A 26,487-nucleotide genomic window follows, 5' to 3' on the forward strand; every position below is an offset into this window, starting at 1 on the left:
CAGAACCATAAATTCTGATGCCCAAGAGTCCTTTTAAATACTTATGCTCAGATACATTCGGCAAAGGGCATCTGGGTGACATGGAGCAAAGTGCTGGGATGGCAATGCCTGGGTGGGGCAGAAAAGTGGGGCCAGGGAAGGCCCCCTGGGGGCTGGAGGTACAGGCACCACTTTAGAAACAAAACTAAAACTGTAAGTTCCTGCCCACCCCTCTGCCTAGTGTGCATGGGGGCAGGTTGCAGCCTGGCTGTGCTGGAGTCGAGGCCTAGGGGCCAGCTGTGCCCTCTTGAGCCACCTCGGGTCTCTGAGAGACTTGGGGGTTCCAGGCCGAGCCTCCCCAGGGCTGTGATAATGGCAGAGGCCCAGAGCTGGCCTCCTGGTGGGGTGCCTGCTTGATTGTCTGGCAGTCTTAGGACTAAGGTCCCAAAGAGTCGAGGGAAGCCTCACAGTCTGCTCTTCACCCAACCTTAAGCTTGTCCTTGGGCAAGGACTACAGCTGAGCTCACTCGTCCAGGAGTAAATAGACACACTACACAGTAATATATACACAGAGAGATGCTGGCCTGACCTGAGCCAAGGCTGGATGAGAAAGCATGGCCACCAAGGGCAGAAAGACTGCCAAGTCATCAAGCTGGTGGCTAGGGCACTGGGCTATGTCCCACTGAAGTCTCATCTCTCCAAGTTCACCAGGAACTGTCTTTGGCACCAGCTGTCAATTCTGGGAAGTTTTCCTTCAACATCGTGCCTTACAGACTGGGGTTGACAGCTTATTGCCTGTGTTCTGCATTCAAGATCAGGGCTGGTGACAGCAGCAGGCCTTGGGAAGGAGGCCTGTTAGGTTTCTGATGCAATTCCTGAGGCTGATTTAGCCTCTGTTGTCAATGTGTTTTAAAAAGAAAAGCCTAATTTTAGGGTACTCTCTCGATGGGTGGAAAGCTGGCGTTCTGGGCAAGGTGCATACATTTTTTTGCCATAACTGTGGGGAAAAGCAGCCTGCAGAAGCATGAAGTACTCAAGCCAAACCATGCCACAATCTACACGTGCTGTTTGGCAGGGGGTGGGAGTGGAAGAGATGGCAAGTGGCTGCCACCTGTGAGCCTTCTCCACTGACTCAGTGCTTCTGGAGCAGAGCTTGACCACGCGAGTTTTCTGTGCCTTACGTAAGTATGAGACGCAGGGGGCTTCCCTCTTCCCTTTGAGTGGCTGAAGAAAGGCTGAGGTGCATCTAAGGAAGCCAGGTGCCCACCCCATCCCCATTGTGACTGCTCCAGATGGATATGAGCACAGCACCCTGAAGCAGGGATGGCCCCCTTCGGAGAAAGCAAAGGGACCACAACTGGGAGACAGAGCTGCTGGCTCTCCAAGACTCAGCCAGGACACACTGACCTGTCACTAGGTTGGTAAAGGCTTAGGTCTGCAATTTTCACGTTACTCAGAGTAAGAACACAGGTGAGACTTCTTAGGGGTGGGTTTCCCTGTCTACGGATCAGAATGCCTGGAACCAGCATCTTGGCCCTGCCTCCTGCCCTGATGGCTGTGCACCCTGGCATTCTAGTGCTTCCCCTGCCCAGGGAGATGTCCAAATCCCGGGGTTGTGAAACAGAAGCCCCTGGGGGCAGGCTCAGCCAGCTACATTACTTTGTGCTTTATCCAAGAGACAGGAAGGGCAGCACCTCTGGTCTTCTGAGTCACAGGGAGCAGGAGCTACATGGATGCAGCTGGCAAAACAACTGACCTAATAAAGGCAGCTGGGGCCCAAGCGCACCTCCACCTCCCTTCTGGGTCATGGAAGGAGAGGAAAGTTGTGCTGTTGCTTGTGACTCCTGGGGACAAGGCTGGGGAGGCGGGAGGCAGCTGTGAGAGGTAGGGGCATAGATACCACACAGCCAAGGTTTCATGCAGGACTAGGTATGGGGTATCCAGCACGACAGCCTTGGCATTTCAGTCTGTAAAGAGCAGGTACAGAGCAAGCCACGCAACTCAGCGATGATGAGAAACTGGGACAGGGCTATAGGGTCAGAGAGCATTGAGCTGGAGGCTGTGCAGCAATGGAGGGGACCCGTGTGCCAGCAACATACAGATGGGTTTGGGCCCAGTCCAGGTTGTGGCACAGCTGGAGAAAACTGGCAAGAGGATCCCACCTTATAAAGGAGCAAAGAAAACCCTAAGATGTGGACGACAAACCAGGTGTTTGAAAGATCTGCCCAAATGAGGGCTGCCAAGACTCATGCTCGCTCAGCCTGTGGGGCTTTGGTGACCAGACTTCTTGGGTACGACAGAAGGGCCAGCGACACCCTATCGCAAGGATTCTCTTACTATAGTTTCAGCCCAGGACAGTAAAGACGGAGGCTGTGGAAATTATTCCTCCACCTCTGCACCAGGATCTGGCTCCTTGCCAAAGCCTCCTCAAGCCAATAGTTAGGTAAAGCAAGTCCCCTCCCCCCCCCCAAAATCCCAGCACAGCAGGTAGCCCAGGGTCCCCCCCTCCCAATGGCCCTGGGGCCTCAAAGGCTTTGGGAATCTTGCCAAAATGCCTGGGTCAAGAAGTCCCTTCTCACTGTAGGGTTTTGCTGGGTCCCTTGCTCTCTGTGACCCCGCGGCAAGGAGTTGTATAGAGACTGAGCTTAGCTCTGTAGTGTGGTAACAAGTAGCCTCCTTCAGCTGGCCAGTACTTTACCTGCTGGGGAGGTGTAGGCCTCATCCGGGTGTATTCTAGACATTTTGTTTTAGCTTTTGAAAGTCACCCTATGGCCCTGCCCCAGCTTTCAGCTAACCTTGTCCCTGGGCTCCTAGGCTTGCCTAGATTATCACTGGAGAATGTGGACCAGGAAGAAAGGCCCTATGTCTAACGGGAGTTCCTTACAGGGGGCTCGGTCACCATAAGGGGAGAAGAACCCTCCTTGCCACGTCTGAGCTGCTTTAAGCCCCGTCTGGCTCCTGACCAGGAGACGGCCTGCCTGAGCACCTGAGGAGGCCCTGGGTGGCTACTGCAGATCCTCTGCGCAGTGACAACCAGCTGCAGGTATGTCAGCTCCTTGCTGGCTGTACCAGAAGGCCGTTCCAGCTGGAGATGTGAGGGGGCAGGTGTCTCAGGGCAGCTTCTTTCCAAGTCCCCTGTCCCGGGGAGACAGTGCTCTGAGTCACCTGTCACTGCTGTCACAACTGGACAGAATATTCAACCACTGTCTGGGACCTGGGGTAACACTAGGCCTCCAAAGGTCTAGTCCAAGCCAGGCCCCTCCAGAGGTCCACAGAGCACTTGGCATGGGGCTGGCAGGTGCCCTGCCGCCCCTCACCCGGGTTAGCAACCACCTTCTACCTTGATGTGCAGAATCTTCGAGAAGCCAGGCCTCCGACGCAGGGCCTGTAGACAAAGGCCCTGGGTTAGAACTCCTTAGGCTGGGCAGGTAAGCTACTGCCACCTTCAACAAAAAGGGCGGCGGTGGCGCAAGCCTTTAATTCCAGCACTTGGGAGGCAGAGGCAGGTGGATTTCTGAGTTCGAAGCCAGCCTGGTCTACAGAGTGAGGCACCTCTCACCTGGAGTTTTGTCACCATGTCCTCAAACAGCTTCTGGGCTTCGGGACTGCTGGGCTCTTTGAAGTAATCTGCAATCCCAATCTGCACCACAATGGATTTGAGGTTCCGGCAGATGCCTGGGGAGCAGGTAAGGGAGACAGTGCTTGGCAGGGCCGTGGGCTGCATCCTCTCCTCTCACTGAATGAAACCAGAGCCCCACTGAGAAACACACCTGGGCAGCCACAGGAACAAGAGGACTAGGCCCAGGCTGGCTGCGGCTCATAACGATACATTGTAAGAGAGGTAAATTTATCCTGAGAGGACAGGTGTGTGACAGCAAGCTGCTCATTGCCCTAGCAACTCCCTGGCAGAGGGGACAGCTGTGCCACGGACTGGGCACTGGGAAGTGACTTAAGAGGGACAGAGGTGTTGAACTGCGGCTGGGTGTTGAGTGGGGTGAAAGGGAGGCAATCAGACAATGAAGCAACGGTTTCAATAACTAGCAGCCGTGATGCCAGGGAGAGGCAGAGTGAGGTCAGGAGCTGGGAGGGGCTGGGACAACATGATTTGGGGGCCTTTAGCTAGACATGAGGCTGAAGGTCCAGGAGGTGATAAGATCAAGGAAGCAGGTGTGAAGGGCCAGGGCTGTCACCCTAGCTACTCAAGAGGTCAAGGCAGGAGGATCATCAAGTTGAAGGTCTGCATCTCCAGTCCCTTCAGGCCTTCCCGGCAAACCTCTGCCCGGACAGCTTAGGGAGACCGGACAGCTTAGGGAGACCGTCTCAAAGTAAAAATGCAAAAAGGCCGGGCATGGTGGTGCAGCCTTTACTGCTTGCATGGGGAGGGGAGACAGAGGCGGATGGGTCTCCGGGAGTTCGAGGCCAGCCTGATCTAAGTTCCAGCAGAGTCTGGGCTACACAGACAAACCCTGTCTCATAAAGGTAGGGGCAGGGTAGGGGATGGAGACTGGAAGCTTAGCACTTAAAGCACTTGGCTCAATCCCCAGTACCGGGGGCAAAAAAATCGTGGTGACCTTCACTTGGTCCTGAGTGGTGGTCTACAGTGAAGGCTGTGCATGACTGAGCAGATGGGATGACGTGGGCAGCAGAAAGAGTCAGAGTGAAGTCCTTATCTCCAAGAAATGTCCCCACATGTATTTTAAGCTACCATCTAAAAAGTGAAAAGACAAGACAGCAAGTCGCATGTACAAGGGTGATATGGAAACCCTGTCTGCGCTCTGCCTGTCTGCGCTCTGCCTGTACCCCAGTGGGAGGCTCACACACACAGAGCTCTTGGTGACTTTGTGGGCCAGCACAGAACAGTAGCCATCCTGTGCAGCTAAACAGTTGACACTAAATGCTGACAGGCCTGGAGTACTTCAGAAACACTAAATGAGACAAGGCAAAAACTCTGTCTGCCCCTGTACTGGCACATGCTGGTTAGAGCAGGAAATTGCCTGCTAGAAGCTACAACTATCCCAAGACACCCCCCAAGAATTGGTCTTGTTGATTTTTCTGAATTGGAGAGACTCTCACCTGGGCTATCAGCTAGTCGCTGCCCCCCCCCCCCGTTCTCTCTCCCCCCATCCCCCTCAGGTGTGTGCAATTTCCCCCAGCTGCAGGGTCTTTGGAGGGACCGGAGTAAGAAGAGCACTCCATCTGTGCAGCCACAAGAGGGCCGTCATCCGTGCCGAGACTTTTTGGTGGAATGGCTTGTTTGGGGTGACCCATACTCTATAAGTAATCCTCACCCATGTTCTGTAAGTAAGCCCAACATACACCATGGTTCAGCAAGCTGGATTCTGGTAGCACTACTTGGTACACCACAGATGCCCCTTCTGGGAGGAGCGGGCATCTGTCTGCATCACCCCAGGAAGAATGTACTCAGTGTTGCCAACTGTTGGTGGATAGGCTGTAGCCATACCCTGCAACCCCAAACCCCCATTGCTCACTGTTAAAATGAAGCAGGGCCTTTGGGGTGACAGGGGTGGCTGTGAGCACCAGCATCTCCAGTCCCTTCAGGCCTTCCCGGCAAACCTCAGCCGCCACCTCCTGGGTAATCTCTGACACGTGGTCCAGCTCCAGGACCTGCAGCCGCATACAGTTTCTTGCTAGGAGAGGAAGAAGATAGGCCTGGTGACAAAGTCCCCGGGCCCCCCCTGCCCAACCACCCAGGCTGCAGCCCCCACCGCTCCTGGGACTTCACAGGCAGCATCTCACCCTTGCCTGCTTCTTGCCTACACGTTCCAATCCCAAGGAAAGACTCACCAAGTGATGCCAGGCCCTGTACCCCACAGCCGGCACCACCTACGCCCAGGGCCCGGAGATGGGGCCAACAGCGTCCAATCATCTGCAGGCAACGATTGCTGAACCGGGTGGGCTGCTGGCTGAAGAATGGAAAGTGGGCAGTGGGCAGGGAGGCACTGCACTCACAAGTGTGAGAGTCCACCGAGGAGGGTTCTTTTCATGCCTCAGGCAAGTGCCTTGCCAAGAACCCAGCAGGGGTTTTAGGTCAGAAAGTAGCTCATCTCTGACTCAGTCCTCTCCCCTCTCGCTACATCTGGTAGCTTCAGATTCTAGAGGCACCCAGAGCTGTAGACCAGAGCCCCACCCTGGTCTCCATTCACCCTGCACCTGGTGACTAACTCCTCATCGGGCACCAGGTAGTTATCAAGTGTGTGTTACAGCCAAGAGGAGCCACACTGTAGAATGCAGGGTGACAATGATGACACAGCTCCAGCCTCAAGAGCACACCCTGGGTTCTCCAACATTTAGCATCTGACCTTTATCTGCCGCTGCCACCTATCCTTGAACTAGAAGCAATCCTCCTGCCTCAGCCTCTCAAGTGCAGAGATTACAGACCACATCTAGCTTTTGATAACTTTATTACTTTTTTTCTTGTTGTTTAGATTGGGGGGGGGGGTTCGAGACAGGGTTTCTCTGTGTAGCCCTGGCTGTCCCGGAACTTACTTTGTAGACCAGGCTGGCCTTGAACTCAGAATTCCACCTGCCTCTGCCTCCCAAGTGCTGGAATTAAAGGTGTGCACCACCACCGCCCGGCTAGATTTTTTTTTTAAGAAGTGTCTTATGCAGCCCAGGCTGAGTGACTTCAAAGTCATAAAGCTGAGAAACCCTCTTGCTTCACCTCCCCTAGAGCTGTGTGTACCCCCAGGTCTGGCTCAGTAAGTTTCCTAAAACTGACAATCGCCCCAATAGCTACCTCGTACTTTCTAGATGAGATACACAGGCCTGTGTCTCCCCGACCCCCACCCCAAGACAGGGTTTCTCTGTGTAGCTCTGTTTGATATGAAACTCACTCTGTAGACTAGGCTGGCCTAGTCTGAACTCAGAGACCCACATCCCCCCTCTGCTTCCCATGTGTGGGAAGTGAAGCTGTATGCCACACAACCCAGCAGCTCTGCATCTTTTACCAAGGCCTTCATGGCGTTTCCCCTCCTGCCTTCCCACACCACTGTCGGCTCACCTGCCCTGCTCACTGCAAATCTCATCCCTCAACAGTCACTCAGGCACCAGTGTCTCTGTCATCTGACACGCCCATGGCAGCAAGGACACAGAAACGGACACTCACCGTCTGCCTCGAGAACCAAGTCTAGCAGAAGTAGAAATTACTACAGAATAGACGCTATCAAGGGTCAGGATGGGGGGCATTGGGAGCCAAGCAGGGACCACAATGGCAAACTCCAACAGTGATAGTGTGGGAGGAGCCAGCACACCGGGGAGATCACTGGGAGGGCAAGGGTCAGCACACAGAGAAGTCTGGTAATGTGAGGAAGTCCCAAGCAGAGCAAGGGACGACTGACGCCCTGGCTTCTCCCACGACAATAGACTTATTCTTGTTTTGAGATGGAATCTTGCTAAGTTGCTCACAGAGGTCTCCAACTCACAATCTGAGCACTGGAGTAGCTGAGACAACAGGTGTGTGATACCGTTCCCAGTTTCTTCTATGTTATTACTGACTTCCCTGACCTGCCTATACTATGTCAGGATGGTGCTGGCTGAACGAGTATTTAAGAAGTCCCTGTGGACAGGATGCCACTGAGCCAGTAGTAACAGCTCTCATAATCGACACTGGGAGTCACAGGGTTGAGTGGCAATGCCAGGCTGTTAAAGGGAGGGAGGGAGGGAGGGAGGGAGGGCTCCTATAAGTTGTTCCCTGACCTCCACACACATACCTAATTCCCACACCAAAATATGTAATAAAAAATTTTTAAGTGGCACTGCCAGCAAGCCAGAGCAAGACTCCAGGTTTCCCATTCCAGCCCTGCTCCTAATTAGCAACACACTGATCAGTAAAGCTCAGTCCTCAGCCCCAGGCCAGGCCCACTGTTGTTCTCTTCTCACCCACCCCCCTTGCTTAGACTTACCAGGGGTGAAGTGGCGCCACCTGGAGGGAGACAATGTCTCTGCAGCCTGCACCCAGGGCCCAGATCACCTCATGGCCTACGGGGTCCGTGGCACTCCTGTGGAAAAACCGAAGCTCAAGTAGCCTCTGTTCCCACTAAGAGGCAAAGCCATGTGTTATCTAAGGACCTTGGGAGCCTAAGGCACACAGAGGGTGAGCTGTGCTTCGGGAAGAGAGGACCCACCTGTAGGTGACAGCCTGCAGGGCACGGCAGTAGCAGCTGGCCAGCCAGAGGGACCGGTCAGTGAGGATGTTGGGGCAGTGGGAGATACGCAGGATCAGCAGGTTCCCACCAGCTGCCTTCAGCAGGGACTCCAGCCCTGCTTCAAGGCAGCCCCTGGGGATGACCAATAAAGTCAGGGAGTTGCTGGTGGTCACTTCCTCATCTGAGAAGCATTCCCACCCACCCACCGACAGACCCACCGAGCACTGCAGCCTCACCGGGTGCTGCGGGCGTACTCTTCCTTGCTCTCCTTCTTCCCCCGCTGCCGGGGCTTCAGGTTCTGTAACGTTAACGAGTGAGCCTGGGTGCACCACTGAGCCAGCATCGCCAGGAACTGGGAAAGATCAAGTGATATGAGCAGAGGTCTGGACTGGACTGGCTGGCTGGTGATGGGTTAGCCCTGAGGAGGAGGCACCTTGACAGCGTCTTGGGGAACCGGGGCCGTAGGGGTTACTAGTCTTGGACCCGTTCTGCTGCGCAAAGTTGGGCTCCCAGAAGGGCAGGGGCAGGCACCTTGGAACAGACTCGGGCATTCTCAAGCAGCACTCTCGTCCAGACAGCAGGATGGCGGGCCACAAAGCGCCAGTCCCGGCAGACCTCTGCTGCATGGAGCAGTGTCCGGGTATCCAGGTAGGTGAAGATACAGAAGAGGGCAGCGCGCATCTTGAGGATTTCTGGACTGATGACCTCATTGGAGCGGGAGGGGCTACCTCTCTCCACCCGACGGCCTCGCCCGCTGCCTCCTTCAGGGCGTGCTGGAGAACAGCAGGGTCAAAGGAGACAGTGAAGATTAAAAGACCAAGTCAGGGGCGTGGGCGAAGGGCGGGGCGAAGGGTAGGACCTGCGGGGGTGAGTGTGAGCCCCCCCACACCACTGGGGACTAGCCCCCTGAGAAGACAACATGGTCTCTCCTCTGCCTTCCCTTTCTTTACAAGTACCCGAAATTTTGCTAATTGGAAAAGGGAGTTGTCTGTTGCTTTGTCACACGCCCAAAACTTTGCAGACAGGGTCTCATGTATTCCAGCCTAGCTTTGAACTCAAGCCCAGGATGGCCTTGAATTTCTGTTGCTCCTGAATTTGCTGCCCAAGTGCTAGGATTACAGGTGTGCACCACCGTGTCCAGTTTTAGGTGCTGGAGCTTGAAGCCACATGGATCTAGATAAGCACCTCACTGAACCACACACACACCCCACCCCAAAGACCTACACTTTCTATTTAAGGGCCACCCTGACTCTAACCCTCTAAGCCTTCCACGTTAAGTACACAGCTACTCCCTCAAACCCCTGCTCTGCGCCAGGCTCTTCAGAATAAACACTCAGCTCCTCTTCCTGCCTGTGACGGAGCCCACCAAGTGTACAGACTCCTCAAATGAAGCATTCTTAGGTCCCTGCAGGCCTGCCCTATCACATAAACCCTTGCTCCAAGCTTGAAGGGCACTTGATAGGTAAGCAAGAGGAATATGCCAAGGGTCACCACCAATACCCTGTGTCCCCTGTGGGAGGCTACATTGCCTACTCACTCTCTCAGGACTCACCTGAGAGCCGGCAGCTGTTCAAGGGGCCAGCCACAGCAGGTCCAGGGCGTGGGGCATCAGAGGGTCCTTCAGCCTCTGACTCAGTAGTTCGGGAGCCCACATCCGAGACGTCACCCTCCTCCCCCTCGGTGCTGTGACGGCGCGGTCGGCGCTGCCAGTTCTGGATGGCCTGTCGTCTTAGGCCTGAACTACGAGGGGGCTGGGACCGCTCTGAACCACCGTTGGTAGCCTGGGCCCGTGAACCCAAGCCCCCAGGGCCACTGTCCTCCGAGGGCCCTTCCTCTGGCCGGGGCAGCTCCAGACTGTCACTGTCATAGCAGCCTGAGCTCTGGGATGCAGCTGGCACACGGCTGGAGGCCCTGGGGTAGGTGGGGGAGTGCATACTGAAGGCTGAGGAATACCAGACTGTCCCAACTCCCCACACTATCCTTACCACCAGCCACGGGTAGCTTTCCAAAAGTTTCCTGAACATGGAAAGCCACGCTGGTGACAACAGGGGGCGTGGGCACAGAAGGAGACAAGCCTCTGATGGGCCAGCAGACTTTCCAGGGTGAGGGTAGGCTGTTTGGGGTGGGCCAAGCCCAAGGCTTACCCTGTGCTGGGAGAGGAGCCATGCCGTGATACGGCGTATGTGCTTGGCACAGCTGAGCCTGCATGGTGTTCTCGCTGCAGCCCCCAGAGTGGAAGGGAAAGAAAGGGTGGGCAGAGGAGGCCAGAGAAGAAGGCAATTGTGGGAGAGAGAGGAAGATGGAGAGAAGAAAGAAAGGAGAGAGAAGAAAACAGTTGGGAAAGATGGACGAATGGACGGACAGACAGACAGTCCAGACAGGCAGGCTCCCCAATTCCCTCCCAAGCCACCCACCCAGCATCCCAGGGCCCAGTGTGTGACTCCTAGGCTCTTCTCTGAAATTCGGAGAAGGGCTTCTGAAGGCTGAGGCTACTGAAGCTGCCCTGCTGAGAGAGCACCTCCCTCCCACTTCAGACCTGGGGCTGCCTCTACTGTATAGGCAAAGGAAGCAAGTTAGGGTGGTGTGCCGGATGGCTGTGGGGGTCACAGGAGCAATGAGAAACCAGGGCAGGTGCTCATTCACTCACCATTCTGCCGGGGCCTCTCACCCCAGGCCCCGAGGCACTGCCCCCACCTCCTCTGCCCAGGCTGGCACTGGGTGTGCTGCCACAGCTGCTGCTGATGACCTGCAACTGGCGCTCGGCCCTGTCTGCACGCTCCAGGAGCTCCTCGATGAACTGTTGCAGCCGCAGCTTGGCACTGGCCTCCCGAGCTGCCGTCTCCTTCAGGAACTGATCGATCTGCACCACCTCCCTGGGCCGGGAGCAGTCTCTTACCCCAGGTCCCCGGCCTGACTGCGCTCATACCTCCCGTTGGAGGAAAGCAATTGGCCAGTGGGGAGAGAGCTAACACAGTGGCCCAAGGTGTTTGCTCATGATCCCATGGGTAAGGCCCACCACATCCTCCAACCCCCCACACCCCTCTCCTCTCCCCAACACAAACAGGCAGGCACACAAGTCACACAGTCAGTACAGGACACCTCTGTCAATGCTGTCAGCTTGACAGAATCTAGAATCACATAGGAGACAAACCTCTGAGGAAGTTTCTGGATTGTGCTAAGAGATGGGAAGATCCACCCTAAATTTAGGTGGCACCGGTCCATGGGCTGGGGCCCCAGCCTAAACAAAAAGCTGAAAGTAAACTGAAGAGCAGCCTCCACCTCTGTTTCCTGGTTGATGTGAACAGCGACCCCACATGCCTAAGACCACACCATTCCTACAACGAAAGAGTGCTTCCCCAAACCACAAGACAAAGCACACCTTTCCCCCTTCCGGTTGCTTCCAAAACACAAACTGTTATTACATGTGGCTGGGGAGATCATTCAGCCACTTGTTACTCTTGAAGAAGACCTGAGTGTGGGTCCCAGCACCCACATACTGGCTCACTACCGCCTGTAACTCTCATTTCAGGGGATCTGACGCCCTCTTCCGACCTCTGTGGATACCAGAGGTCATATATGCACACGTAATACTCACTCGCACAAAAAATAGCAAAGATAAATCTAAAACAAAAACCTAAGCAGATCTGTGCTCCCACACCGTCAGAGGCTGGAGGGCAGCAGGAAGAAGCTGGCACATGAGACCCCGGGAACAAACTGCCAGCATTTTAAACTATGTCAGCTAATTTGTCAGGGCAACAAGCAAAGTCACTAAATATACCGAGTCTCCCCTGACACAGTCACTGGCATGCTCATTCTTTCACACGGTCACCTCCCGACACAAGACCCCCATATACAAAAAGCAGACTTTCTCAGTTCCCCATGGCCTCGATACACTGCCTCCTCACAAAGGAACATGTCCAGCCACACTGAAAGCCTCCTAGCAATGAACACATACCCTACCTTGAACCAATACACAAAGCCCAACACATTCCTAAGTGTGCGCTCATATTCACTCTCAGGCACACTCATGCTCTGAAATACACCAAGAACCACAGAGGCTCAGGCCCGCCAACCTGCTCAAACACATGCATGCGCTCTAGAAGCATCAAAATGAAGGAGTCCCATCAACACATGCATAAAGAACTCCTATAGCACCACGAGGTACCACCTCCCAGCATCCAAGGGGTACATACAAACACAGCACACTCAGTTACCCAAGTGCCTGTATCCCCACGGGCATTCAGCTGTTCTTGCATCCATTCAACGCTTAATCCAGGTGCCAAGCACAGTTTGAGATACTGGGAAAGTATTACTAACCAACAAAAAAGGAAATTCCATGGATGGAGCTGTCCCTCAGCCTGTGGTGCTGGGTTGCATAGAAAACAGCACACTGAGCAGCCATGGGGAACAAACCAGTATGTAAATGCTCCTCCGTGGTCTCTATTCCTCCATTCCAGTTCCTACCTTCAGTTCCTGCTCTGACTTCTCTTTATTATGGAGTATGAAGTATAAACAAAAATAAACCCTTTTCTCTAAAAAAAAAAAAAAAAAAAAAAAAAAGGAAATCCCTGACTGGACTGAGCTTATGTCACAGAGGGGACAAGCACTGTGTCTGACCCTATGCAGCTCCTAAGGCTCCCTTAAGACTAGAAAAAAGAGGAAGTCAGGAATGATAGCTAGCTGTAAAGGGACAAAGATAAAGGAAAGCTGACCGCATCTGTGCCTGGCAGTAATACAGCACTCCTGAGGCAGAGGCTGGAGTTCAAAGGCAGCCTGGGCTGTGTCAGGGCTGTAGATGGAGCCATGAGGATGAGACACAGGAAGTGTGCTGGTGACACAGTGGCTGATGGTGGAGGTGGCAACCTGACCCTAGTGGGTAGGTTCAAGAAAGAACTAGAAAGACAAGCAAGGCCTTTAAGAAAGCAAGAGTACAGAGGTAGAAGGTCTAGAGGAAGCAGGTTTATGGTACCTCTTCCGTCTTTATGGAAGGGATGCAGTTGTGTCTGCATGCTTTTACAGGGCATGGAGAACTGGGGCATTTCCTTTAGTAGGCTAATGGGAAAGATCTGGTACAAAAACGCAAGCACTGCGGCCTGGATATCAAAGGCGAAGAAACACTTTTCAAGAGTGGGCACAAGGACCCAATATCACATACTCGGAGGTCCCAAGTCACCACAACACTCTTGAACCCACTGACATTACCATCACGGACTCATCTTAGAACTTATGTTCCAAAGCCCGGCCACATGGAGACACCCCAGGCACATGTGGGGATAGGTGTGTGACATCCACGAACACCCACCCGCTGGACCTCCAGGGTCTACTCACTGCTGCTTGCGGCTCAGCTCCTGTTCTTTATGCACCAGGTCCTGCTTGAGTGAAGCTAGCAGTTCCACACTCACGTCCACTTGGCGCGAGAGCTCAGAGGCACGCTCCTCCAGCTCCTCCTTCTCGCGTCCCAGGCGTGCGCTTTCCTGTCGTGCAGTCTCCAGCTCTGCTGCCTTGCGCTCTAGCTCGGCCTGTAGCCGACCCACCTGGCCCGCGATCTTCTGCTCCACCTCCTCGCTCAGCCGCTCTAGTCTCCGGTCCACCTCCAGCTTCTCCAGGGCGCGGATCTTGAGGCGTGCCAGGCCCTCTTCGTAGGCGACGTCCGCAGGTGATGGCGACGCCGGCGATGCAGAGGAGGGCCCAGAACAAGGACCAGGGCCAGGTCCGGGTGGCGGCGTCGAGCAGGCAGAGGATGCCACGGACTTGCGCGCAAACAGCTCGCCGAGTGGGATTTCGATTTCGCGCAGCGCATAGCGCGCAGCGGGCACGAGCCCCGGCTCAGCCAGCTCCTCGCAGGGCAGGCTAGCGGGCACCAGGTCAGCGGGGAAGTGTGCCAGTGGCGCGTGGTGGTGATGATGGTGCAGCAGGTGCGGCCCCGCGGGCGCGGGCCCGGTCGCCTGCTCCTTGCCCTGGAAGGACGTGCTCTCAAAGACCTCGCGCCGAGCCCCGGGGACAGCCAGCAGGGCGGCGGGCTCAGGCGCCAGCGGGAATCCAGAGGCTGCGGCAGCAGCGGCTGCAGCGGCGGCCGCGCCGTCGCAGATGCTGTTGGTCTTGGAGAGGATGTAGAGCGTCTCGTAGGTGTGGCTGTACTCTAGGTGCGCGCGCAGCGACGACAAGCTCCGGAAGCGCTTATGCTCCCCGCAGCGCGGGCAGCGGTACGGTAGGTCCAGCGAGGCCATGGCCCCGCCGCCCTCGGGGCGCGCAGGCTCCACTGCGGCCGCCTCCAGGGTCAGCCGGGCGCGCTCATGGGGGGCCGCGGGTGGGCCCGGCCTGCGAGATCAAAGAGGCTCAGTTCACCAACAGCCAGGGCCCCGGAGGCTAGAAGAGAGAAAGTGAATGAAGCTCAGCTACTCCCTACTCCCAGGTCCAGCAACCCTATACCCCATTCAGCGGGAAACCGACGTACCCAGGATGGAGGAGCCAGAGGAGGCCAATAGCCACTGGCCTCCTGCCTTCCAAGTGCTAAGATTACCAGGTCTAGGTGAATGGGTTCGTTTGTTTTTAGTATTTGTTTTCTGAGGCTGGAGAAGACTGCTCAGCAGTTAAAAGCACTTGTTGCTCTTGCAAGGTACCTGGGTTTGGTTCCCAGATGCACACAAATGACTCCAAACCATTCTAATTCCAGTTCCAGGGCTCTGTTTGCTTTTTCAGACCTCCGTGGCACTAGGCAAGCACACAATGAACATACATAGACGCAGGTGAAACACTCATACACAAAAAAGTAAAATAAATTTTTAAAAATTTAGGCAAAGTTTGACCTTTTTTTTTTTTTCTAGACAACATTTCTCTATGTAGCCCTGGCTGTCCTGGAACTCACTTTGTAGACCAGGCTGGCCTCGAATTCAGAAATCCACCTGCCTCTGCATCCCAAGTGCTGGGATTAAAGGCATGCGCCACCACTGCCCGGTTAATGTTTGACTTAAAAAAAAAAACAAATCAAAACAAAAACAAAACAAAACAAAACAAAAAACCTGGTTTGCCACTGGGGCAAGTACTTGTAATTCCAGCAGTTGGGAGGGGAAGCCAAGAGGATGAGACATTCACGATTGTCCTCAACTACATGCAGAGGTACAGCTAGCCTGGTCTACATGAGGTGCTGCCTCATAGAAACAGAAATGAATTGTTGTTGTTAGCAAGTTTTCTGTTTGTTTAAGACAGTGTCTTACTCCCTAGACTTGCTGGCCTGGAACTGACAATGTAGCTCAGGCCGGCCTCAAACTTTCAGAGATTCACTTTTCTAAACCTCTCAAGTGCCAAGATTATAGGCATGAGCCACCAAGCCTGGCTTAAAGAAATAATTATACACTTGAGAGGCAGAGGCAGGCGGATTTCTGAGTTCAAGGCCAGCCTGGTCTACAGAGTGAGTTCCAGGACAGCCAAGGCTACACAGAGAAACCATGTCTCAAAAAACCAGAAAAAAGAAAGAAAGAAAGAAAGAAAGAAAGAAAGAAAGAAAGAAAGAAAGAAAGAAAGAAAGAAAGAAAGAAAGAATTATAATAGTAAGGATTTCCAACCTAGAAAAAAAATGCCCAAGCATTCCTCAACAGCAGAATGGGACCCAGGCATGGCGGCGTATGTCTTTAACCCCAGCACTTAGTAGGCCAAGGCAGGTGAATTGCCAAATGTTTCAGAATTAATAAGATCCCAAGGAAGAAAACAGAATGGATCAATTTTGGTCTATTCATAATGTACTGCTACTCTGTAGTGACAAAGGAACCAGTATTCATAACAACAGATGAATCTATTTAGTGTTACTTACAGGAAAGAAGCCAAGCTGAATACACTGCAGGATTCCAGAGCTGGAAGGCAAGACCAGGCACAAGGCAGAGTAGAGGCTCACCCTGGGGGCCTCATGGATTGGGAAGGGGCAGGAAGGAACCTTGTGTGCTATTGAAAATGTTCTTGAGCTTGATTAGGGGCTGGGTTTATGTATGCCTATGCAGACAAAAATCAAGACATGTACATGAACCCTGGGGGATTCTGTGTACCCTAGCTCATGTATGTGACATCTAAGAAGATCCTCAAACAGACTTAACTTTCATCTTATGAAGACCACATCCGTCCAATAGGCTGATCCACTTGAGCTAAGTTGTAGAGACCAAGATGCTTGCCCAGCTATGATGCTGTAGGCGGCACTGCTCCATGCCACCATTCCAGGCACTCATGTCCTTTCCTCAAACTTGGATAAACTGGCTTCCAGGGACCGCTCCTGCTCTTCCCCCCAAGGACCTCATTATCTTTCCTATCATTCCTGGCCATGAGTCACCCATCCTCCACCTGCCTTCCTTCCCCATCTTGTGACTTCCTTTCTTAACTGCCTGAACTCAGGCTTCAGGCTCCCTCTGAGGACAGTGCAGTTGTCATCAAGGCTGCCATGATATGGTCCAGGGTGGATGTGGTGGTCTGAATAGGAGCGGTCCCCATAGACTCATGGCCCTAGAGAATGGCACCATTAGGACATACGACCTTATTGGAGTAGGTGTGGTCCTGGAGGGAGTGTGTCACTGTGGAGGTGGGTTTTGAGGTCTTATATGCTCAAGCTATGCCCAGTGTATGGACCAAGAAGTAGAACTCATGGCTCCATCTCCAGCACAGCTGCCAACAAGCTGCCGTGTTTCCCACTCCTGATGATAAAGCACCAAACCTCTGTAGGCCAGCCCTTTAAGACTTGCAGTGGTCATGGTATCAATTCACGGCAATAAAACTCCAAACAAGATGGCGATTTTCCTCTGGTTTTGTGACTTTCTGTGCTTAATTGATTCCAGCCTCTGTGTGGTAGCCCCACGGCCTCTCTCTGCCCCCCCCCACCCTGCCCCCTCACACCTTGAAGCTGCTCTCAGCTCCACTCCTCCCTCCTGATGGGTTCCAGACTCCTGCCTGCCTTCTGCCATTTCCTAGCCTCCTCCTCAGATCAGCACTGTGCTTGGATCTTGGGGAGTCTGCTCTTCCCACTTTTCCAACCTATCCATGTGGACTGGGGCAAATGATCAGCTCCCCCTTTTTCCTTACACTGGGTCTCCGTTCCTTGTACTAGGAGAAAACATCTGAGAAATTAGAGACAGATAGATTTCCTTTTCAAATAATAGGCTAGGTCCTGTGGTAGTTAGTGGCTTTTTATTCCCTTTACATTTGGTCCATTTATTTTGTGTGGAGTGGGGTGTGGTATCCATGGCACATGTGTGGAGGTCAGTCCTTTCCTCCCACCACATGGGATCCAGGTTGGAGCTCAGGTTGTCAGGCTTGGTGGTCATGTTCTTTACCCGCTAGGTACCTTTGCCCCACGGAGCCATCTCCCTTGCCCTATGATGGTTAGTGTTAACTGTCCCCTTTCACGGATTCTAGAAGCATCTGGGAAATGGGCCACTGGGGAATTTTTATTTCAGTTGTCGAGGCAGAAAAAAGCTGCCCACAGTGGGTGGCCCTGAACTGTGTGCATAGATTAAGACCTGAGCTTGCTTTCAGTGCCATTTCCTGACCCTGCAACGCAGCCAGCCGCTGCAAGTTCCTGCTGCCTTGGTGGGTGGTGCTATGAACTCTGAGCTAAAGCAAACCCCTTCTCCCTTGACTTCCTTCTGTTACAAAGACTGCTGTTGACCAAGCTGTTAAAAAATGGCATTTGCCTGGCGGTGGTGGCGCACGCCTTTAATCCCAGCACTCGGGGAGGCAGAGACAGGCGGATTTCTGAGTTCAAAGCCAGCCTGGTCTACAGAGTGAGTTCCAGGACAGCCAGGGCTATACAGAGAAATCCTGTCTCAAAAAACAAAACAAAACGAAAAGGCATTCAAGGGGGCTGGCAAGATGGCTCAGCGGGTAAGAGCACTGACTGCTCTTCTGAAGGTCCTGAGTTCAAACTCCAGCAACCACATGGTGGCTCACAACCATCTGTAACCAAGATCTGACTCCCTCTTCTAACAGCGTACTTACATATAATAAATAAATAATTCTTTATTTAAAAAATGGCATTCAAGTCACAGAACAGCCAGGAGGTGCTAGTGCGTGCCTTTGATCACAGCACTGGGAGGTAGAAGCTGGTGGATTGCTCTATGTTCAAGGTCTACAGAGTTTGTTCCAGAGCAGCCAGGGCTACACAATGAAATCCTGTCTTGAATGCCTTCTCATCCCCTTCCATGTGCAAGGAAACAAACAAAACAAACAAACAAAAATAAGGAAAGAAATAAAGATAAGGGAGTGTAAACCAGTCCCACTCCCCGCACTCCCTAGGGAAAAGATGGTGGATGCCTGCCTTCCATCCCAGCACTCAGGAAGCAGACAGAGGCAGGCGGATCTCTGTGAGTTGAGGCCAGCCTGATCTACCTAGTGAGAGCTCCAGGCCAACTGAGGCTACACAGAAAGACCTTGCTTCAAAATAAAAAATAAAGTAAAATTAAAAAAAAAATAAAATAAAAAGTTAGTGTCACAACAGCAAATCAGCCCCTGGAGCTGAGGCCATGTCCCCACAAAGGCTGCCGCATTAGCAGAAAATTGTTAGGATGCTGTTAGCTGTTGTGGTCTTTGTTATGGCTGCTTCAGTAAAGTCCAGCAAGACCTACTTCAGCCAATCTGAGGCAGAAGGAGAGGCTCGCTTGCCAGGAGAGGGCCCTTCTGCCCGGGGCCAGTAATCTAATATGACTGGGAGATAATGAAGAGCCAGTTCTTAGCTTTAAACTAAAGTGAACTCAAGCAAAGAGAGGAGGCAGGAAACTCAGAGGGAGGGCAGTCTGGGGCCTGCCTGTTCTTGACTCCTCTGGCCCTCCTGTGTCCTCTCCATGGAAACGTCCATTACAAGCAGCCTGGGTGAGGGGGAGTTCAGCTTGAGTAAGAAGGGACCAAGGAGCTAGGAACCTGCATTGCCTCATGGCAGGGGCCCTGGCGAGAGCCCTCCTCCCAAGCACGGGCTCTGGCAAGGGGCAGCACAGGGTGCCCGTTGCTAAGAGATGACTCGGATTCCCCATCCTGACCACCATCGAGGAATCGATTATAGAGTTATAACTTTCAATGAAGTCTCTGGCTTTGGATAAACACTCTGGGGATAAAGAAGGCAAGGTGGCCAGGCGTGGCGGTGCATGCCTTTAATTCCAGCACTCGGGAGGCAGAGGCAGGCGGATTTCTGAGTTCGAGGCCAGCCTGGTCTACAAAGTGAGAAACCCTGTCTCAGAAAAAAAAAAAAAAAAAGAAGAAGGCAAGGTGATGGAAAGCCCTCCTGAAGATGAAGACCAGCACGTTTCTAGAAAAGCCTAGAAAATAAAAGTTACCCCTAAGCTTGTGCCTTCTCTATCCCCAAACAGGCTCCCTTCACCCCTCTCACAAGGAGCCTCAGAGCACCAAGTATGGAGGCTGTAGCACTGGCTGTGTGTGTGTGTGTGTGTGTCTGTGTTAGAGCTGTGGGCTGTGGTTTCCTCCCTTTCCCTCTTCGACTGGGTACTTTTATTTTTCCAGCTATACAGTTTCCTTTCCACCATCCATTCCATTCTGGCCTTAGACTGCAAGACCCCGAAGACTAGATTACTGCTTAATCAAACACAGCACAATGTTCTACTCGGACTGACTGTATTGGGATGAGAATGTGGCCTTGCTTTCTTCTGGACACAGGACAACCATAGTTTAACCGTAGTTTAAGTTTGTGATGGCTGGCTGCATTGGCTGCAGAGGGAAAACATCCTACATTACTGAACAGTTAACTGGGAACCGTGTGTCTATTAAAGTGTCCTACAGCCCTGCTACCCAGCTTTTTTATTTTTATTTTTATTTTTAAAGATTTATTTTATTTATTATATGTAGCTGTCTTCAGACATCAGAAGAGGGAATCAGGTCTTGTTACAGATGGTTGTGAGTCACCATGTGGTTGCTGGGATTTGAACTCAGGACCTCCGGAAGAACAGTCAGTGCTCTTAACTGCTGAACCATCTCTCCAGTCCCCCTGCTACCCAGCTTAACCTCTTTGTTTTACACTCCCATTTTTCTCTTAGAGAACAGTTTCCAGGGCAACTCTGAGTGGGCGGAGCTGACCCAGCCCCTGGCTCCAGGGAAGCAAGTGTGGTTTGGCTGTCTGGAGAGAGATGAACAAGTCTCCCAGTCCTGGTTAAGACAGGCACCCCAAGACCTGTGTGCAGCTAGCAGGACGGGAGCCTGAAGCTTCTGGCAACCTGCCTTCTCTGTGGGACAGAAGAAAAGGGCTTGTGATGTCACTTGAACAGTGACACCCGAATGTGCCCAAAACTTTTTGCTTGACACAGACTTTGTTGGCAACAGGATGTATATGACTTTTGCAGACTCTCATGTATTTATTTGACTGTGTGTTTGACTGCAGGCAGGCACCTTTGTGCTACGGTATGTGTGTGGAGGTCAGAGGACAACTTTCAGGAGTTGGTCCCCGCCTTTCCAATTTCTTTTTCTATTTTGTGTGCACATGGAGGCCCTAAGCTAATATCGAGACTATCTTTGCTCACCCTCCTACCCTATTCACTGAGGCAGGGTGTCTCAATCAAACACAGAGCTCACTGATTATACCTAGTCCTGCCAGCCAGCCTGCTCAGGGGAATCCCCTGTTTCTGCCTTCTGTGGCCAGAGTCACACAGGCAGGCCACCATGGCCACTTGGCATTTATATGGGGGATCCAAACTTCTGTGGGACAAGCACTTTAAGCACTAAGCCATGTCCCCACTTTCCGCCGTATTTTTAAGGCAGGTTTGGTCCCTGATTTAGTGGCTGTAGAAGTCAGGCTAGCTGGTCTGACAGCTTTGGGACAGCTTTCCTGTGTCTGCCTCCCACGTCATGGTAGGAATGCTGGGATTACAGATGCGTACGATGCCGTCCAGCTTTGATACTGGTTCTGGGATGAAACCCAGATTTCCCAGGCTTGCATGGAAAGGGGCTTTATTTAACCCACTAAGCCATCTCTCCAGCTCATGTGTTTTGTTTTTTAATTTTCCAAATGACTCATTTGAACGTGTTGTTAGTCTCTAGTCATGAGCTACTAGATGAACTCAGTGACCCACAATGTCAAAACAGATTCCAAACTCCCACTCAGCAGCCTGGTCTCCTTCAGTGTTGACACCCTCCTCCCAACTATGCCTCTGGCCATCTTGCTTTCTTCTCTCCCTATGCTTTCAGCCCAAACATCCTTCCATATTTTGTGCTCTTTCAGACCAAAGCCTCCTCACACCTGGGCAAGCATTTAGTCTCACAACTCTCTTTCATACTAGATAAGGATGTGCCCTCCCCCTTTTAAATTATTAGCTTTTGTTATTTTTAAGACACAGTCTCACTCTGCAGCCCAGGCTACGTGTGCCCTTCCGGCACCACTGTCTGCTGTGCAGGCATTTTCCTCCACGCCCTGGCCCAGACCCATCTTTCAGTACAGGATTTCTGTTCGAGACTCCTTTCATGGCCCCCCACTGCCTACCTACCGCCGCCAGGTTTCTGAATCCTGTCTGGTCTCTGTGTGCTCTTACAAACTTGAGAGTGAAAACTGACCTGGTTTCTTCACCGGCGTTTCTTTGATTGCCCTGTTTGGACGCTTCCCTGCCATCTTTCAGCCATTCACGTGTCTTAGTGATTTGACTATACACTAGGTTATTTCTATGTTTGTGTGCGTGTGTGGCAGAGGGGGAGGGGTTAAAAATGAAACTACTTACTTTGTGTGTGTGTGGGGGGGGGGGTGCACAACTGCCACAGTTCGTACACATGGAGGTCAGAGGATAGTTTGTGGGAAACAGTTCTCACCTTCTACCATGTGGGCCCTGGGACTGAATTCAGATTTAGGGCTAGCAGGAGCAAAGGCTATGGCCTACTGAGCTATCTCTCCAGATCTAGTTTTGTGAGACAGGGTCTCACCATATAGCCATATAGCTGGTCTCAAACTACCCACAGTCCTCCTGCCTCAGCCTTACCAGTGCTGGGATTCTAGGCACAGGCTGCCACACTCCGCTCAATTTTGCTCATTTTTACACTGAACATTCCTATTTCCTTACTGATCTGCGAAGGCTTTTTATAATATTGATCTCTTGTCTTTTATGTACTGTAAATATATTCTCAAGTATGTTGATTGCCTTTTACTTTAAGTTTTTTATTGATATGTTGAAGGTACACCTCAGTAAAACTTTAATGATTTCTGATTTCGTTGTTACGCTGAGGAAGTCTGTTCCCACCCAAAGGCTGTCACCAACTGCACATGTGTTCTTTAGTGCTTAAGACTTTATTTTTCTTCCAGAGAGCTTTTAAATTCTTAAAATTGACTTTATATGCATAAGTGGTTTGCATTTATGTCTGGCACTACCTGTGTGCCTGGTGCCTACAGAGGCCAGAAGAGGGCATTAGATCTAGAACTGGAACCAGATATGAACTGGAACCAGATGTGGGCCATCAGGTAGGTGCTGGTGATAAAACCCAGGTCCTCTGAAAGAACAATTAGTCCTCTTTATTTCAGAACTATCTTGCTAGCCCCAGGATATTTTAAAAATAAGTATTTAAACAAATAACCCTGCCTCCACAGCTGATAACAACTGGGAAATGTGTAAGTATGGCAGGCTGTGTGGCCCTCTTTACATTTGTATCCACAGTTAGATTTTTTCCACACTTAGAACCATCAAAAGGATTTTTTTCTTGTCTCCCTTCTTAAACAAACAAACAAAAGATTTAAGTCATTTTAACTCATGCGTTTGTGTCTGTGTAGGTATAAGTATGAGCCTGCAGGTGCCTGAGGAGAGCAGGAGAGAGCCACTGGAGCTGGAGTTAGGGTGGTTATGAGCTGCCAACAAGCTCTTCCATCTGACGTGCCCTCGGCAGCTCCTCCTTTTCTCTTTAAATGGAGTCTCAAGTAGCCAAGGCTGGCCTTCAATTGCTGACTTCCCTGCCTCCATTTCTGAAGTGTTAGGAGTACAGGACTTCCCTGCCATTCCCAACTTAACCTCCTTTCTTCCTTCATTTTAAACAAATGTCGGGTAATTAATTTTGAAGAACAGCTCAGTCAGTAAAGCACGTCTTGTATACACAAGCCCTAGATTCAATTCCCAGCACCGCACAAAAAAGACCAAGGTCACTAAATACTTAGTAAGTGTGCCAAGTTCTAAAAAGTAGCCAGTGGAAATGAATTTTAAAAATGACTTTCTAGAAAACAATATATATATATATATACAGAGAGAGAGAGAGAGAGAGAGAGAGAGAGAGAGAGAGAGAGAGAGAGAGAGAGAGAACACTCAAGCACACATATGCAACCCTATAATGAGACGAAGTACGTGACTGGCATGCAGCATGCAGATAGATTTTTTTTTTCAATTATGAAAATACTACTAGGTACAACTCTTGGCCCAAAATCTTGAAAATCTGAATGAGCTGAATGCTTTTCTAGGAAAACATAAAACATCAAACTGACTCAAGAAGAAATGGAAGTGCTAGAGCCGGGCACAGTGCCATGCGCCTTAAATCCCAGCACTCAGGAGACAGAGGCAGGTGGAGCTCTATAAGCATGAGGCCACCTCTGTCTATAGAGTGCTTTCCTGGACCCCCAGAGCTGTTCTACAGACAAACCTTGTCAAAAAAAAAAAAAAAAAGAAAGAAAACAAAGAAAAGGTACAGAACATTCATTACAACAGGCAAGACTAAAGAGGTCAGACTTGTGGAGCAGTTTCCTCTGAGATTGAAACATTCTATCCAGGGGGAGGCATTAAACTGAAGGTAAACAACTCAAAATAGTTTCAAGTCCCTGAAACTGAGCAGACTCACTAGGCCCCTCCCTCCCTGAGTAAACAATAAAGACAGCTGAATCATCCTCAGACAAGCTGTGCTGACCAGCTGCATGAAGAAGCAAAAACAAGTCTAAACCATCTGGATCTCTGGGGAAGGCCACTCTCCAACCTGTTGAGCTTCCAGCAGGCTGTGCAGTGAGCTCCCTTTTCCCAGCCTTTGTTAGTTGTCACCCAGGCTGGGGTGGGCATTGGTAATGCAGCTGACTCTGAGACCTTTCTGTTCCTGTAAGTCACCTCTCATCCATAGTCTTCTACGTTATCCCCATAAAACTCATTGGTTCACCAAGTTGGCCTTTGGTGATATCTGTACTTTGATCTGTTGCTGGCTCCATATCTGGGGTGAGTTGGCCAGTGTGTAGTGTTTTGTCACACAACAGTGGTCCTGGAGGTCCCCAATTCATGTTCACAGCTGATGGGGAACAGAGCTGTTCTGACCTGTGTACCTGTCTGCTCTAGCTAAACACAGCAGTGTCCTGTGTGTGCTTCCAACTCTCTCCCTGTCCCTTCCCACTTTTGAAGAACACTTTTTTAGCTTTCATAGCACCCTACTAGCCAGGCTCCAGGAAATCACAGAGAGGGAGAAACAGGCCTGTGGGTGAGCACCAAAGCAGACAGGAAGAGTGGCTACTGATATCCCATAAGTGCTTTACCCCAGCACATCACACAGCCACCCTCCGCCTACTCCACCTGAGAAACGACTGTGAATTGTTCTTGGGAATATTCTCATCTAGACTTGCATACCTCCACGTGAGCATAAAGCTTTCCCCGGATGCAACCCAGAAGGTGATGGGGGTTGGGAAGATGGCTCAATGGTTAAGTGCTAGCTAGACAAATAGGAAGATCAGAGTTCAGATCCCCAGAAATCCACATAAATGCCTGGTGGACATGGCTGCCTGCCTGTAATTCCAGCATCTGAAAGCAGATACAGGGGATCCCCAGAACAAGTTGGACAGCAAGGCCAGACATATCAGAGAGCTCCAGGTTCGTTTGATAGACTCTGCCTCAGTGTCTAATACGGAAGATCAAGAGGGGATGACTGTTAACATCAACCTTGGCCCATCACATGTTGGCATACTTACACAAGTATGAGTGTTACAGATGCAAAAATACACATATACACACTTGTGCATTCCCACACACACAAGAAAAGGGGAGGGAGATGATGGGAGGTAGGCAGTGGGATGAGAAGACAAGCACAGTTATGTTATCTATTTAGATTCCCGTCTTGTGTTCTGAACATGGGGCAGAACAGTCAGAGATGCTCATATGTGTTCTGCTTCTCCCACCTTAACAACTCCTGCAGCCCTGAGACCTGCCCCACTTGTGCCTAGCCCCATCCTCTGGCCCTGCCCAGACTGCTTCTCTAATCCAGTATACCCATTTCAGGGCTCCTTTCTTTCCAAGCCCAGCTTTCAGTTTTGTCTGGCTAGAATTCTACAGGCTGAACTCACTGGAGTAACTTTATTCATTATTTATTTATTTATTTATTTATTTAGTCATTCGTTTGTTTGTTTATTATGTTTAGCCTTTCTTGTTTGTTTATTATGTTTAGCCTTTCAAGCCCATCTCACCACTCCAAGCAAGACATAAATGATCCCGAGCTATGTGTCTCCTGTCACAACCTTACCTGTTACGACTGTACAGGGGATCAGAAGTACAGGGGATCTTACTCTATGGCTTTCACTACCACATGTACCCTGGTAAGTCCTGCAGAGGACATTATTTTCAACTTCACCTTTTGGTCATGCAGCATCCAGCCTTTCTTTGATGAGCTACTGCTCTCTACTCCATGTGCTTCTGGCAGGCCTACCTTATACCTAGGAAGTAGACATGGGACCTGGTCCCGCTTCCCTGGTCAGAATGACTGACCCAGGACAGGTACATTCCTCCAGCTAAGCCAGTGACATCTTTCACTGGGAGATTTGCGGGGATGAGGGAGGGGGAATTGGGGGTTAGTCCTCTTTTCCTTTGGGGATCACATGCTAGGATGAAGCTTTCTGAGACCTTGTGCAGTCTCCACAGAACTACGGAGGAGAAAAGGGCTGTCAGTGCACAGACTGACCCACCACAGAGTCCATGCACGGAGGGAAAAACATGCGAATACCCAAGGAAGCAGAGCCAGGGGCTGAGGAGTCACCCCACTTCTCTGAAAACCTGCATGCAGTTACGCTCAAGACTCCTCCATCTCCCCTCTTCATAGCTCCAGGAGGGGTTAAGAGCTTTTATTGGTTAAAATAACATCGGGGCTGGTGAGTGGACACAGCAGACAAAGGTTCTCGTCACCAAACCTGAACATGAGTTCAAACCACAGGTCCCACACATCGAAGGAGGGAACTGATTTTTAAGTTGTCCTTTGACCTCCCTATTTTGGGCCATAGCACAAGAACACATACATGCAAACACACACACATGAAAAATGATGTGATTAACAGTAAATAAGATTGGATTCTGTCAGCCGGGCGTGGTGGCACACGCCTTTAATCCCAGCACTTGGGAGGCAGAGGCAGGCGGATTTCTGAGTTCGAGGCCAGCCTGGTCTACAAAGTGAGTTC

The 26,487-nt window shown here is 51.5% G+C and overlaps 1 protein-coding gene across 1 annotated transcript in view; it reads right to left on the reverse strand.

Annotated features, from left to right (window-relative positions):
• Positions 1 to 2,490: 2,490 nt before the first annotated feature.
• Positions 2,491 to 26,487, reverse strand: part of Fbxo41 (F-box protein 41) — a 32,583-nt gene continuing 8,586 nt past the window's right edge. The window contains exons 2-13 of the mRNA XM_021191015.2: positions 13,473 to 14,510; positions 10,792 to 11,017; positions 10,289 to 10,362; positions 9,697 to 10,055; positions 8,676 to 8,917; positions 8,381 to 8,496; positions 8,124 to 8,276; positions 7,902 to 7,997; positions 5,785 to 5,903; positions 5,469 to 5,627; positions 3,539 to 3,654; positions 2,491 to 3,364 (exon numbers count right to left, since the gene is read on the reverse strand). Of these exons, the coding sequence (XP_021046674.1) occupies positions 3,302 to 3,364; positions 3,539 to 3,654; positions 5,469 to 5,627; positions 5,785 to 5,903; positions 7,902 to 7,997; positions 8,124 to 8,276; positions 8,381 to 8,496; positions 8,676 to 8,917; positions 9,697 to 10,055; positions 10,289 to 10,362; positions 10,792 to 11,017; positions 13,473 to 14,371 (2,622 nt within the window). The 5' untranslated portion in view covers positions 14,372 to 14,510 and the 3' untranslated portion in view covers positions 2,491 to 3,301. The remainder of the gene's footprint in view (positions 3,365 to 3,538; positions 3,655 to 5,468; positions 5,628 to 5,784; positions 5,904 to 7,901; positions 7,998 to 8,123; positions 8,277 to 8,380; positions 8,497 to 8,675; positions 8,918 to 9,696; positions 10,056 to 10,288; positions 10,363 to 10,791; positions 11,018 to 13,472; positions 14,511 to 26,487) is intronic.

This window comes from Mus pahari, chromosome 2 (assembly GCF_900095145.1).
Source record: "Mus pahari chromosome 2, PAHARI_EIJ_v1.1, whole genome shotgun sequence".
NCBI lineage: Eukaryota > Metazoa > Chordata > Mammalia > Rodentia > Muridae > Mus > Mus pahari.